We start from the raw sequence: 16567 nt of genomic DNA, 5'->3' as shown, positions 1-16567 counted from the left end.
TCCCAACTTTATCTCAAGTGCATCTTACAAAACATATTGTATACTGTAAGCTATGGAGTAGACAGTCATTCATCTTAGTAGTTTGTAGTGCAAGTTTGAGCACACCAGCGTGTTGTTTGTAAAAGCAAGCACAATCCCATGTGAATCAACAAACCCAGATGCTGTGTGTATACTTAAGCGGGAGCCTGCTTGCCCGTTCCATCTGTTTTTGAAGAGCATGTTTGTATTCCAGAAGAACGTAAGAAGCGCAGATCCGCTGTTCTTTAGAAGACTCAAGGCTAAGGGAGAGTGAAGATTGCCCGGAAGTGGCCATCAAACTAAACAAACAAAAGCAAGTTGTTGTATCCACCATCTCTGCAAACTGTCAAAATCATGTCACACCCTGGAGTGAATGTTCAAACTGGTTTAGTGTCTCAGTTTAATAGCTGTGTGAAGGAGTTAAGATGTTTAAACTGACCCCGAAAGCCGGGTTTGTTTGCCTAGTCTGAGCACTCTTGGCAGAGGTGGGCTCGGGGTACTTCCTGTTTTCTTCAAAAAAGTTGCATCATATGAAAGCATGCTTGGATTGAAAAGTTTGATGATAACCTGTGGGGGATTGTGAACACGTGCACTTGGGTTCAACTGTGCCAAATGTGAGTGTGCCCTAACGCTAGAAGTTCAGTTTATACGCTTGCGCAAGGGTCCACGTAATGTGTGTGTGTGATGGTAACTTTGTCATCAGGATAGTACGTGTGCACTGTATGCGCACCACTGGATTTTTGTAACTGCTCATACTTTGTACACCAAAGTCGTGCATGCACGTAAAGGAGAACGTAAGTAGTAGCCCAGAAGATGCATTGCATTTTGTCGCAATGCGCATGCGTCAAACGTCTGTGTACACATACGGTCAAATAAATTATGCTTTGCAAGGCTGTGTGTTCGATCGTGCACGTACGTTGGCATACACATAAAAAACAGACTTTTTATCCGGGCTTAAATTTTTACCTAACAAGGATCGCTAACAGTTTGATAAAAGCTAAATACACTTATACTGTATGCATATCATGAGGTCTCATTTTTTCGTTTTTAATTTTATGACATTCATTCAGAAGTTCCACATCATTTTATAGATAAATTAATACATTATCACATTATCATTTACATGTACATAACCTAATTTCAAATTCTAGGTGAGGTAAAAACAGAATCACAATCATTACTGTGTGCTGCTTCTAACAAACAGATGTCACTAAAAACAATAATGAGGGGATAAATTATCCTATTCTACTTAGATGCACTCTTAAAAATATCAACCTGATATCACGAATTTCCATGTTTTAGTCACGGAATATTTAGCTAATTTATCCGTGTCATTGACACAGATCTCCGCATTTTTCCGTGTCTGTTACACGGACTTACTTTTCCCCAAACCCATGCGAAAATGGTTTAAAAATAGGAAAAACAATTGAGTAACCAATACGTGAAACTAACACGGAAAAGAATTCTGTGTGGTACGGACAAGGAAAAATGCGGAGATCCATGACAATGACACTGATAAATGAGCAAAATATTCCAATACTATATCATGAAACTTTGTGAGATTATGTTGCAAATACAGTTGCTACACAGCGCCATAGATAAACAATTGTTGGCTTAAGGGTTCCACAAAGAACCTTTAACAGCCAAAGAACCTTCAGAGAGTTATTTGTAGTGAAAAACAGCTCTTAAGATTATAAAATGTAAGAAAAAAGGTGGTTCTTTAAAGAAACTTTGACTGAAAGGTTCTTTTGGGAATCAAAAATGGTTCTTCTATGACATTGCTGTGAAGAACCTTTTTGTAGCACCTTTATTTTTCAAATAAGAGTTAGGAAACTCTAAAGCTGTTTTTACACAATTCTTGTGATGTATCTTAAAGGTTTACATTTGGGAAGCCAAACTTGACACGATTAAGCAAATTCAAGATGAGGTCCTTAAAGATCTAGGTATATCCGACCAAGCGAGGGGTGCTTGGAAAGCACTTCCGCATACTCATGCACTTCTCTTGATCCAGGAATAGAGAATTGGCCTTCACCGACAGGTCATGCTCCAGGTTGACCTTTGTCTTCACCAGGTTCTGAAGAGTGTTTTCCGCCTCCATCAATCTTTCTCTTAACTTCTGAATGGTGTCTTCAATTTCCCTCACTTCAGATATCAACCTGAAAGACAACAAGAGGCAGGAACAACATGAAATGACACAACTGTTGTTATTCGATTCCTTTTTTTTTCTTGGGACTGTACCTGTGATGAGGGTTGTCCCTGCACAGTTCGACGTTGGGTCTGCGAGATCTTTCTTCCAGACGTGTCTGGGCCACTTTAAGCGGGTTCTCTTTGTCTCTCATCGCCTTTTTCAGAGCTTCGATTAGCATTTCAGTCTGGAAGATTTCCTGAAGAGTCTTAAATTGAAAACAAGAAAGAGTTGTTTGAATATTTCAATAGAGCCTGACTGTTTAACTCCAATATCAAATTTAAATGGTATAGCTGTTGAAAAAGACAATCTTATTTTTAGAATTAAACTAATATGATTTTTTCAAAACCACGTTAGATGAACCTCGCATCCTCTCTATTGGGCTGTTTACACTTGGTATTAAGATGTGTTTTCATCGATCGGATCACAAGTGGACGAGAGATTACGTTTACACCTGGTATTTAAATCCGTCTCTTTTGTCCACTTTCGACCGCTTTGTCCTGAATACTGTGAGGGGACGGTCCGTGAGACGGTGGGCGAGTCTCTCTGCTGTCATTCAAACGCGAGCGGGAGTAATTATGAGTTTATATGGATGCAAACGAATATTATGTCGGAGTCAGCTGCTTGTTTAGCAAGTATACATGCTGCACAGTGTTTTGTATGTTGGAGCTTTCTCTGAATTTTCAGCGCAATTGATGAAATAGGATCGCGCAACTTTCACGCTTTCAAAACGAAACTACGGAGAACACCCGTGGTAGTTTTATCAATGAAAGGCTAAAAAATAGCGCTGTTCACCGTATGTTCACGCCAGAAGTCTAAAAAAAAGACGTAAAACTTGTGTTTAATACCTCAGATTAGAAAAATGGGCGGAGAGAAGGCGGTCGCGTGTGGCTGTTCGAACACATTCAACCACATTTGCGTTCCGCAACTCCAAAGCGATCCGATCGAAAGTGGTTTCGACTACCTCTGGATGTGGTTGAAAGTGGTCGAAAGTGGACGCGTTCAAAACGTTTTGAACACCGTTTACACCTGGCATTAACGTCGTCCACTTTCGTCGATCGACGAAAACGCATGTTAATGCCAAGTGTAAACAGCCTCTAAAAGACCCTAACACATTTAGATGTAATCTCATGCTGAACAATGATGGGTCTTTATTGGTTACCTTGTGCTTCTGATAACAGCTGTCAATGGCTTAAACCTTCTGGACAGAGAGAGCCTCTTTATGCACTTCATTAACTCCTCAACAAGTGTCCAGGTGTTTTACTGACTAGATCTTTACAGCATACACATAATGTAAGACTAGAAGTAAACTTAAAGGGATAGTTCACCCAAAAATGAAAATTTATATTTTAAGGAATGTTTGTAAGCAAACCGTTCGTAGTATTCTTTTATCCTTCTATGAAAGTGAATGGGGCTCACACATGGTTTGGTTTAAAACATTCCTCAAAATATCTTTAGTTGTGTTCATCACAACAAAGACATTTATACAGGTTTGTAACAACATGAAAGTGAATGATTTATGAAAGAATTTTCATTATTGGGTAAACACTCTAAAAAAACAAACGGTGCTATATAGCACCAAAACTGTTGATTTGAATCGTAACCATAGAATAACCGTTTTTAGTGCCATATAGCACCGGTGAAGAACCGGTGAAGCACCTGTGTAGAACCATATAGGGGCCATATAGCACCACATTTGGTTCTACATAGCACTATATGGTTCTAGACAGGTGCTTCACCGGTGCTTCACCGGTGCTATATGGCACTAAAAACGGTTCTTCTATGATTACGAGCAAAGAACCACTTTTGGTGCTATATAGCACCGTTTGTTTTTAGGCGTCGGCGTGCCGCATATGGGACACCTAAGTTTACATCAATATTGTTGATGTACATTTTTATCTATCACTACAAACTATATATCGTTTGAAAGGTCTAAGCCTCTAGAATATAAATTTCAACAGTTTTTTTATAAAATAAATTATGTAGGGAGAGTAATTGATTGAGTAATTGATATACTGCTAAATGTCACTGTCTCGCCAGCAGGACACTTACGTTTACTTCAGTGTTTTGCACGTGAATTCTTATCTAATCATGACGAAGTGTATATCGTTTAAAAGCTCCAAGAATGTAGATTTAACCCAATAGGGTGGGGTGACGCCTAAGGGTTTAAATGGAGTAGTTAGAATGATCTAAGCCGGCCATTCCCAAACTGTGGTCCGCGGACCACTAGTGGTCTGTGAGGGTATTGCAGGTGGTCCGTGTAAAGGCAAAAGAAATTTAAAATAATATATATTTTTAAGAATATCTATATAAAGAATATTGATATAATTTTTTAATTAAATTGTAATTTTTCAATTGTTCGAAATAAAGAATTCATAAATTTATTCATTCATAGCCTTTATAGTCAATTTATATGAATCAAATTTCATATAAACAAACATATTTTAATTTCCAGTTAGTTTCTTGATCTCTTGACATGAGGTGGTCCACGAAAATTCTTGATTACAAATAGTGGTCCACACCCACAACAAGTTTGAAAACCCCTGATCTAAGCTCTGTCATGATATAAGAGAATGAAGAAAAGTAGATGGAACTTGAGTTTAAGAGGTCAGAAAATGTCTCATTTTATAAATTAAAAGCAGAAGAAGGTTTAGTTTCCTAAAAAAAGTTCACACTTAAAAAATAATGGGTTGATGCTAGGTCAAATATTAAAAAAAATTCTATGTTAATATAAACCAAAATTTGGGTTTGCCCATATGTTACCTAACCAGCAACTTGTAGTGTAAAATCAAAATACTGTACAGTGGAATCACGTGACTTCTTTTCCAAGGAGGCATGAATGTGAAACTCATCAAAACGTTGTCATGTGTGGATCATCATGTCAAAATATGTGTTCCGTGCGTCATATGAACCTAAGTGCATGTTACCTGACACACGATGCACATAGGTTCCCATGGTGCACCAAACCAATATTTTGACATGAGCCACAAACATGACACCCCGCACACATATTTAGTTTTTTTCAGCCGCCACTGATACTGTATTTTACAGAACTCAAAATTCCTCCTCTGTTTTAACAATAATTTTAGTTTGTCAGTTCTGTGACACATTTAAATGCAGATTTATTATGAAACTGGCAAAGTGTCGATTCATCTGTGACCAAAACTACTAATAAGTAGCACTGGTATATTTGTAGCAAAAGCCAAAAATACATTGTATAGATCAAAATTATAATTTTAACATAATATGATTTTATGTTAAGATCATGTTCCATGAAGATAATTCGTAAATTTCCTACCATAAATATACAAAAACTATTTTTTTGTGAGTAAATGCAGTTCTTAAGGACTTTTTGCACCCTTAAATTCCAGATTTAAAAAAATTGTATCTCAGCCAAATATTGTTTTATCCTAACAAACTATACAACAATAAAAAGTGTATTCATTTATCTTTCAGATGATGTATAAATCTCAATTTCCAAAAATTGACATTTTGTGGTCTAGGGTCAGAAATTTCAGATAAACTGAAAAGTCCAAAATCCTACTAACATTTAGCATAGTGCATTATGGTTACGATAAGATAATAGACACGACATTGTTTATGTAAGTTGACTCTTTGACTGGTTTTGGCATTCCAGGGATTAAAATGTGACTGAATGAAGAATTTTAAGTAAATACATTTTGGCCTGGTGTCACAGAAAAGGCTTAGCTAAAGCCAGGACATGCCTTAGAAAAATATGTTACTGGTAAGTATCTTAAGACAAATGAATGGCACTGGCTTATTTTAAGATATGTTAGGTGCAAGTTATTTTTAGTTGGACACCCCATACGTGTGTTTTAGTCTACGACTAGTCTGTGAAACCGGGAGATAATGTGTTTAGGATCCTGTATTTACCCTGGCCAGGTGTGTCTGCAAATTGTTCTTGGCGTCTGCTGTCTCAGAGATGCGGTTGGTAAAGGACACATTTACTGTGTTAAACTGGTTCCACATTTCGTTTGATGTGGTGTTAAGCAGAATCTCAATCTCATCACGAAGTTTGTGCGATGCTGCTCGTTCACTCTGAGAATGAAGGACGTTGTCATCAGTGAACTTTGACCAGGTGTCTGGAAGACTTACACTGTAAGTGAAAGAAATACAATAGTGTTTTGATTAAATTATAACATTTATAGATCTTAAAATGACGATATTTGGGCATGACATTTTTTAAAGCACTAAACAAACTTGGTTTTGTAAGTAATCTCCGCTTTAGACATGCTAGGTTTTTCTGCTTTATGTAAATTTTGCACCTCCCATTGACTGATATATGCAAAATATTATTTGCAATTTACACTGTACAGTGATGTAGCATTCCATCACAAATCCAAAGATTTTAACTTTTAAATGATCTACAAAAAACAAGTAATGAACTGTCCGACCTACATGTGGACTCAGTTAACCAAAGACAACTACTATCATGTTTGGGTAGGAAGAGCCACACCCTTCATGTATATTAAGTCTTGGAAACACAACAACAGTGTATTTAACTCACGATGGGTCCAGGCGATCGATTCCTCTGTAGTAACTGATTCCATCAGAAGTGTTTCTGAGATAATGACACCTGTCATCAATTCTCTGTGCCGTGACTTTATCACTCAAATCTCTCTCCAGCTCATGTTGGGCTGCACGGTTTGATCTGTAAATGTATGAATAACACACGGCAGGACAGAAACCTTGATTAGCAGAATCAATATACAGTAGCAAGCAAGCCATCCTACTCTGACTTTTCAAATAAACCAGATTAACACAAAGTAAACCATACAGTATGAAAACGCGATCTCATGGCAATTCGTATGTATTTTACAAGGTGGCTAATTTGTTTAATTCATGCAACCACATTCGTACATTTTTGTATGATTTACTTTTTCCCCTGTGATGCTGTTTTTTTTTTAGGATAATCACAGTGGCGGCCAGTGACTTCTTGTTTCGAGGATGCTGAATGCGAAGTTCATCACAATGTATGTAGCCCGTTGTGTGTGTGGTTCCTTTTTTTAAAAAAAATATGTGTTCTGCGCTTTGAGAGATCCTGTGTGCATCACGTGTCTTGTCAAAATAAGTGCCTGCTGCAGACGTGTTTAAAGGCAAACGCGAGCGTCTCTTTTATCATAAACCGTTTTGACGTGTGTGCAGTAAGCACTTATTTTGAAAAAACACGTGATGCACACAGGATCTCTCAACGCGCAGAACACATATTTTGGAAAAAGGAACCACACACATGACACTCCGAACACTTATTTTGAATTAGCGCCCCTTGGATGAGCAGTCATGAGCTGGATAATCATATGTTTTCATACAATTCACTTTGTACGAATTTATACGAATTAGCCAACGTGTAAAACGCGTACGAAATCCAGTGACATCAGGTTAAAGGAGGGGTGCATGATTTTTGACGATTACCAAAACACACTTGTAGCCAATCAGCACTAAGGGGCGTGTCTACTAACTGACACTGTTGCCAGGGTTGCGTATGTGTGGGGCGGGTCTATTAAAACAAGGTCTGGATTCTACTGGGGTAGGGGTGTGTTTGTTTAGGTGATTTCAAATATCAACATTGGCTTTCAGAGATCATGCACCCCGCCTTTAAGTATGAGTATTTAAGTACAAGTAGAAGTTGGATCAACTTAAAAAAATTACTTCAATTTGTAACATTTAAAAATATGTTTAGGTGAAAATTTTAAGTTGACAAAATCTTTTTTTTAGGTGTTACCAATTGAAGAAATGTCAAAGTTGATCAAACTTTTAATTTTTTACAGTTTACGTTATTTTAGGTTTTTCTGCAAAATACTTTTCCGAAACTCACGCTAACTGTGCAATGGCTCTCTCTAAATGTCGTCTCATTCTCTCCTGACATGACTTAATAACCTCCACCTCCTGCACAAAAAAGCAAAAGAAAAAAATGTTTGATCTTCTGCCAATGACTAGCTGACTGTACATTATCTTGCTTACTTTGTGACTAACAGAACGTTATCAGAGAGTAATAGGATGGATATAAAACTATCACGGCTATGTAAATATGGGAACAGTTAAATCAGAGTCATTATAGAAATATGCAGTTGGATTTCTCATTGTTATCAAGTGTCCACTGTAGACAAAACTCACTTAGTCATGTTTATTCTGTGGCTTTATGCATATACATTTAAAGAACTAGTTCACATAGGAAAGTTAGTCATGCAGGTCTGGATGACATAAGGGTGAGTAAATCATGCAGTTTAATTTTTCTGTGTTGTGTGTTTAGATTAAAAATAATCTCACTTTAATTAAATCTATTTCCACACCATCATGAACCAGGTCAATGGACATCCGTTTCTCCCTGTGAAACAAACATTCCTGAGCCACCTGAAACGGGAAGAGAAATAGAAACGAATAATGGACCAATATATAGAGAATACATTTCTATAGGTACAAAAAGTAAACTTGTGTACCTTTACAACCTTTTATAATGTGTTTTATTTTACAATGTAAAACTGTCTGCAAAGCAACAAAAATGTTAATGATGATAAATTTAGATGTAATGGAACATAAAACCATAAAAGCTTGTATTGTCTATGGCAACCTCTGGATGGTGTATGACATCATTGCGACTTTTTATGAGGAACTGTAACAATGCGACAACAGTACTGCAGCAGACATATCACTATGGAAATATCCTGTATTCATTCCTGAAAGGTTATGGTTAGTGTTAATCTCATCCAAGATATTACAAGTCTCCATGTTTTGCAGTGTTCTCTATGGAAACAATGGCTTACTGTGAGTCAGTTGTGTAACTTTATAAAGACAAAGATGAAACATTGAGGTCACCAGGTAGTATCTAGTGTGCTTTGTGGTCAGTGTGACTGTGAGTCTATTTGTTACATCCCACCAGAGTCTATTACCAAATGGTTTCTAACAATGGGTCACTTGACACTCTGCTATGTGGTTTTCTAGTTACTAGTCTATTAGCTAGATCACTTTGACCCAAATAGGTCACCTTACCAAAAAAAAAAAAAAAAATGCATTTGGCAGACGCTTTTATAGAAAAACAACTTACAGTGCATTAAGGTATATATTTTTATCAGTATGTGTGTGGGATCGAACTCATGACTTTACAAAAACACAGACGGGTGATTCTCGTGAAATTAGACTTATGAGGTGTCATGAAACATTTTGAAAAAAAAGTTAATGCTTTCAAAATAAGAAGAATACAATTACAAATATCTCTTCATGTACTATTTTGCCATGATTTCAAATGACAACATACAAAACAATTTTGTATGATTTCATTACCGCAATGTGTTCATGACTGGATTTGGGTCCTTTGACATGGAAATATTTATAATAAAAAAATCTAAAAAATGAAAAGCTTCAGTGCATGTTATACTATAAACATTTACAGTAAAGAAAAATGTGATATTTGGTGATCATTGGTAAATGTAGAAACAAAAATAAGGATTATAAATGTGTCCAAGACCAATTTTCTCATCCTCCAACAATTTTCAATCATTGTTTAAGCCCTCAAAGAACTAACATTTACAAAAAAAAAAAAAAAATTTGGAAGGGACATCATTGACTGTGACACTCAAGATGGCTACCCAGTTCTTATTTTTTCTCTCCAGATAAAAGTAGAAATTTTGTTTTTCATAGTACCTAGACAACTTTTTAGTTCTCATTACCGAAACATGAGTTTGTAAATGCATATATTTAATGTAATTTCATGTTGCGGTAATGATCATTTTTGATAATGATAATCTAAAAAATGTAAATAATTCTATAGGAAATCCTCTAAAAATAATGGTTAGTAAGTTCAGACCCTTAATCTTATATGTGCAAAAAAAATTTGTCTTCAAGGGCTTTTTAAAAATTCTGATGCTGGACACCTTCTAAATATAGATTTCGTGAGAATCACCCAGACTTCTTCACATACACACCTGCAGGGGGCTCTCTGTCTCGGCGAGAGCTCGTTCCAATCTCCTTTTAACATCGGTCAGCGCTGTTATCTCTGTCACCATATTGTCGATCTCATGGTTGAGCTCGGACCTCCAGAAGCTGATGTCATTAAGTCTTTCTCCAATATTTTTGCTGGTGGTCTCCTGACTTCTGCGGGTCTGCTGGTCTTTATCCTGGATCAAGCGTACAGTGTCCCTCCGCAGCCTTTCCGCGCTGTTCCGGGATGATTCTGACTCCCTGTAGTTACTCTGGTTGGATTTGTACCAATCATCAGGCATGTACCGTGCGCTGAGAGCCGTCCTGTTGGACGGGTAAAACATGGTTTTGGCCCGCACCAGGTCTAGGTTTTCTCTTTGGAGGGCTGATACAGTGGGAATGGCACTGCCGGTCCTAAAGTATGAATTAGTCTTCCAGGGCATGTTTGAGTTCTGGTTGAAGGTCAGGGCTGGTTGGTGGCTTCTATAACTGGATGCTGTAGTGGAAATGGCGGGCAGGAAGTGGCTGGTTTTGGGCCGAGCGTAAGTGGCCGTCTGGGTGGATCCAATTAGCTCCATGTGTCAATCAAATTGGCCACCTCTTTGAAGAGAAAATAAGAGTTTTCTTTGGAATGCGTACTATGGCTATCATCTGTAGTTCATAAGTACATATCTGGACTGCATGTGTGTGGCTTCCTCAGACAGGAAAAAATCTGGCCTTAATATCTAAATATATAGCTGAGGGAATGTTGAACAGATGCCATATAAAAATAGAGCAAGTTATTATAATATGTAGCATACATTAACACTGTATAATCCGTTTATTCATTGTGACATTATATAATTGTCAGCATGTTTAATGTATTACGCTTTTATCCATAGCAACTAACAGTGTGTATGTTTTGCATCAATATGTGGGTTTATCTTTAATTTTGCTGTAGTGCTATTTTTTCATGCATTCAAGTAAGTGAAGCAGCAGTCAAAATGTATATGCGCTCTTTGGCACCCCCTGCAGCAGGTGGTGCCCTAGGCGACCGCCTATTTTGCCTATGCCTAGAAACGGCCCTGTAGCTAAATCCAAACTATAAAATAACAAATTGAAGGTTAATGCTTATCAAATAAACAAAAGGGCTTTTTACACTGTGCTTAACCCTGGGTTATCTTCGTTCTAAACCCTGCTTTAAACCCTGGGTTAAGGAGCGTTTCACACATGTAATTTAGGGTTAAAATGTTGTGATTTGATGCTTAGCAACAGACAGCCAATCAGACACTGAAGTACACGTACCTCATATCACCATCTGTGTACAGAAAACACCCGAAATGGGGTAAAAATGACATCCCAGGAGACTTACAATATTCAAGAGAGATTTACGTTCCAACCTGTTCTGTCACTGACATGTAAGTGCGAGACAAGCAGTCATTTAAAGTGACAGTGCGCTATTTTAATTCAGTCAGTTTGACATTGCTTTTTATCCAATCATGACTGTTGACATAGCAAATATGCAAAAGTAAGTGTTAACCCGGGTTTAAGGAATGCACAATGATATTTTCCTACTGAAAAATCCAGCTAAGACCAGCTTAACTGCTAGCTGTTTTTTGCTGGTTTAAGGTGGCATGCAGCTGGTTTAAGCTGGTCCTACCAGCCTGGCAAAGCTGGTCAAGCTGGTGGGTCCGCTGGTCTTCCAAACACAGCTAGACCAGCTTGCTACACCAGCAATGCAGCTAAAACCAAGCTGGAAGACCATCTTAAACTAGCTTACCAGCTTATGCTGGTGTTAGCTGGATTTTCAGGGTTGTCATTTAATTACTTATCTACTTGAGGTCTTACCTTGAGATGTTTTTTATCATTATTTAAAGAGTTTCTAAATATCCTGGGCTTTTTCATTTTTCACATCATGCATTTTAAAACTAAAAAAAATCAGTTTGGCCGGTTTGGTTAATAGTAAAGAAATTATTAACGATCATGAAGAACACTTCAGTCCAGTGACGCAAATTTTTGACTGGCTGTGTGTTTTTTCATTCGGTATTGCGTGTTATAGCCAACGTGTATACGTAGCCTACATACAAGTTATTTCAGCTTTAATATTGTGAAAGATTTAAATAACGCACACATTCTTTAAAAATGTGTCACCTCTGTAAATATTCCTGAAAAGAACTGAGGTATGCAAACATTATCACTTTTTTAATCACTGTAAATTAAACAAATGACGTTTAAATGTGAATTACAAAACTTGCGTTGCATCGTTGATCTGGAAAATGTCCAAAATGCGTGAGATGCATGAAAACCTCAACAATCTCTAAACATTTTAGACAGCCTATGAGATTAAATAAGGATGAGATCAGAACTCACCTGTTTTTGGAATCGTGCCCGTCACTCTCAGTGCTCACGCACAGCTCGGCAGTCTGCACTGCCGACAGGTGTAAAACGCGCGCACCTCCAGAGCTCTTAACACCTGTGCGCATGCGCGGGGGATCAAACGGCACTGATGTGCATTATTGATAGACATGAGCTTAACCAATTATCATTCCCCGAAATAGTGTCGTCAGCGCTGAAGCCAGTAGATAGCACAGTTATTCAAGACGACTGATGGATTGGCGGCAGGTAACCAATAGCAACCAAACTTTTAAAATTGATAGTCTTTCTTTCTTTCTTTCTTTCTTTCTCTGTCCCTCTGTGTGTCTGTAACATAATCAGACTACATGCCTTTTGGCCAGCTATACCCCCTGGTGAATTATTGTCCATTTGTATCCAGTATTTGTTCAGGACACATGATTTAACAGTAACACAGTTCAGCAGGTTCAATGTGTTCAGCCATGGATCCCCTGAGACGGCATTCTTTTAATCTGACATTGTTGCATTATTTTATGCTGATCAATACACTTTTAAAGATGACATTCCTAAATCTCACATTTTATAATTCAATTATTGTTGCAGAAGCATACATTTCAAGCCATAGAAAGTAATGCATAACTCACAATCCTTTGTTTTCAAAGCAGATGTGTAAAAGTTTCAGATGTGATGTGTTTAAGTGTTTTAGTGCTGCTTCCTTTTTCTCTCAGATGCCAGCAGCTGTGTTTCTTCTAACAGTGTTTCAGTACAATCATTCACAGAGACACCATTCATGCCACATCAATTATTAATTTTATGCCTAATGTCTATTATTGTGTTTAATACCGGTATATCTCTATCCCCTCTCACACAACCCCAGCAAAACAAAACAAATTGTGGTTATCGCAGAGATCTGCCTATGCTGGACTACACCCGACCATCAAACTTAAAGCGTTTGACATAATCAGACCTGAATCTACATGCAGAAAAGGTCACGGTATGTTTGTGTTTATAAGGGGAAATACGGCACATTTAATAGTTCATGTGTGAGAAGGACTTGAGTTCTTGATGCAGGGGTGTGGCACATCTGTACAGGAAATACCACTAGAATTATGGATGTAAATTTTAAGAAATGCAAAGGGAATCCACCCCTGCTTACACAGCTGTTTTTACTCACAGATTTTATCTAGAGACTTTCACAGCTATGCATTACTGAAAGTGTTCAGATGGATTTTAGGTCACAGTGAAATAGATCTGTAAAGTGGGGTTTACAGCACTTCTCTGTACCCTGTCTCATTGACTCAGACATTAAAGAGACTACAGTCACTCTTTCAAAAAGTTCACCATTGTATACTATAAAAAACGAACTTTAAGTAAAATATATTAGATTAACCCTCATCATTTCTACATAGGAAAATGAAGTTTTCAATAAATGTTAATTAGCACATTCAAGTAAAAAATCATCCGAGTTCATTTAACTTAAGCGTATTAAATCCATTAAACTAAAACATTAAATTAAAATTAACTTAAATTTATTTGCACATGTTGTAAAGAATACCCACACTCCTTTGCGCCAAAATATTTCGATTTTTTTTTTAAAGAATAAAAACTGATAAGAACTTTAACTACTTAAATATTTGTTAATAAAAGGTCATAAAGGTATAAGCTCTTATATTATTGATGTTGTTTTGTTGTAAATTATAATTTTGTGAAGTTCGGGCAATCACTGTTTATTTAACAGTCAGTCATGAATTTTGTGTTATAACATTTAGAGTAATTAAGTTGATAGAATTATGTTAAAGAAAATAACAAACCCTAAATAAAATCTACTATACAACAGCAAAATTTGATTTATTTAATATTTTTAAGACAGCAATGCTTCAATATTCAAATACAAATACAAATATTTTTCATGCATTATTAAGTAGATTTTATTTAATTTTTGTAGGTAAGTTGTACTTAACAGTAAATTTTACTTAAAGTATGTGCAAATTGTTATAGGAATTTATTAAAGTAAATTTTACAAGTTTTTGAGTTTTTTGAAGTTTTTTTCAGTGTACCTAAAGAATGCATAATAGTACTTCAAAGGTTTCAAGACCATTATTGACAGCGTTTGTACCCTATGGCTGACATAAAGTAATATGCTGTACCATACATTGTATTATATACAGTAGGCTATATTATATTGTCCATAGTATATTATGTACAGTATGGGTTAAACACGATCCAAAACCACATGCATATATTGAAACATATATTAAATTGTAAATGCAAAATACATTTTTGGCGCTTATTTCTTTAGGACAAGAACAATTGAGATATTATCACCCATTTGCATGCACCTGTTTAAACACCAGTACATCCTTTTGGTGAAAACACCAATTTTTAACATAATTTGTTTGTTACCAACCTACAACAAATAAACAAATAGTTTGAGCATTTTTTCCTTATTTCACAATGATGTTAAAGAAGTTTTGAATCTGAAGAATTAATATGACAAATCCAATCTAGATATTTCTGCTGTTTGTACCCAGAGGCGCACCTTGTCAACAGGCAAGGCAGGCAACTGCTTGGAGCCCCGAGCCACTAGAGGGCCCCCGAGTTTGTTTCTCGGATGGCCAGCTACACCCGGTAGATGAACATAGATACTCAACATGACTGCATATCAAAATTCCGATTGGATGGAATGTTGATTGACTTAGCCCAGTCAAAATCCAACCCAGGTGGATAACTTGCCAGTTTCGAAAATGAACGTAGCGAATGGGTGACGTTGTATCATTCAGTCGTGCTGTCGCAGTTGATCCGTACGGATCACGACCCACGGTTTGGCTTGCGATTGCCAGATTAATACGCAAATTTAAATAGGAAAAGTTTATCATTTGCACGTGTTTGAAAGCCTTGCAAATGCTAACACTCAAATTATTTAAAACAATTTAACCGCAAAAAGGCGCTAAAGTGAGCAGCCTCGTACCCACATGTGGTTTAATGTGTCCGGTCCAGCTCCAGTCAGGCATGTGCCCAAGTGTAAATCTTGTGTGCCCCGGTGTAAATCTCAAGTTTAAATTTCAGCAGTTAACTAGTGCAATCCTTTACAAAGACAATCGCGGCAAAAACGGATCTATATGCAATGTAGTTACCAATCAGTCGCAATGATGCGTACATGCACATATTCATGTCCGCGCGCGTCTTTGCGTTCATTCGCACACAACCGCATTCAAAAGACGCCACGCGAGTGAGTTAGCTTATGAAAACATGACGAGACTAAAGTAAGTTTCTAAATAACAATGCAAATCCTATTTTGACTCGATCATTATTGGCTTCTGTAGATGGACATCAGAAATGTTTTGTGCAAAGCAGGGAAAGGGAAGAAGAAATGAGATATGATGAGTTTAAGGGAGGTAAGACAAACTACATCCTCACCCTGTCAGGTCTCAAACATTATCAAACAAATCTCTGGAAAACCTCTTGTCAAGTCTATAGAATTGCATTGTTGCTGAGAAAATCAACAGATGTATGTGTTATACTGTTCTGTATTTTCAGATATGAAATTAATATTAAGTTAGGACAATAACTTACATAACAGTTAGCAGTAACTTTACTGAGATTATTTAGTATAGCAGTCATAAAATGACTGGTTTCTGAAAACATTCTTGTAAAAATAAGTTATTAATCATTGCTATCATTGTATAATGTAGAAAATATTTCTCTGCTGTCATTATTTCCAAACATGTTATGCCATATGCTTTCAAACATGTTAATAATGTTAGGTATGATGAAGATTACACTTGTGTATCTTTCGCAATAACTGTTGCACTGTAGAATAGTGGGTTAAGCAAAGGACATTGTATAGAAGTTTTGCACACTTCTTGCACACAGGGAATTTTCTGCTTGGGGCCCCCATAGACCCTAGAATCGCCTCTGTTTGTACCACTGATACTGAATCATTTAAAATGTTGCCAATAGACCACCAGTATTGTGTTTTGACCCATGTACTATAATGTTAATAGTATATTAATATAAAAATTATGGCACACATTTAACTTATAAAATGCTTATTTCTGACAGGTTATAGGCTTGTGGGAATCTGAGCTTTGAATCTCT

The 16567-nt window shown here is 36.9% G+C and overlaps 1 protein-coding gene across 1 annotated transcript; it reads right to left on the bottom strand.

Moving 5' to 3' along the window:
- Window positions 1–1090: 1090 nt before the first annotated feature.
- On the bottom strand, window positions 1091–10976 carry tekt3 (tektin 3). Its single transcript, XM_065262772.2, has 7 exons — window positions 10144–10976; window positions 8492–8575; window positions 8040–8110; window positions 6732–6875; window positions 6098–6320; window positions 2257–2411; window positions 1091–2174 (listed from the first exon to the last, which is right to left on the bottom strand). Exons 1-7 carry the CDS (start codon window positions 10714–10716, stop codon window positions 1958–1960), a joined length of 1467 nt encoding a protein of 488 aa, XP_065118844.1. The 5' UTR covers window positions 10717–10976; the 3' UTR covers window positions 1091–1957.
- Between the last annotated feature and the right edge of the window lie 5591 nt (window positions 10977–16567).

Source organism: Paramisgurnus dabryanus, chromosome 1 (assembly GCF_030506205.2).
Source record: "Paramisgurnus dabryanus chromosome 1, PD_genome_1.1, whole genome shotgun sequence".
Classification (NCBI taxonomy): domain Eukaryota; kingdom Metazoa; phylum Chordata; class Actinopteri; order Cypriniformes; family Cobitidae; genus Paramisgurnus; species Paramisgurnus dabryanus.
This window is presented reverse-complemented; position numbering and strand designations above follow the sequence as displayed.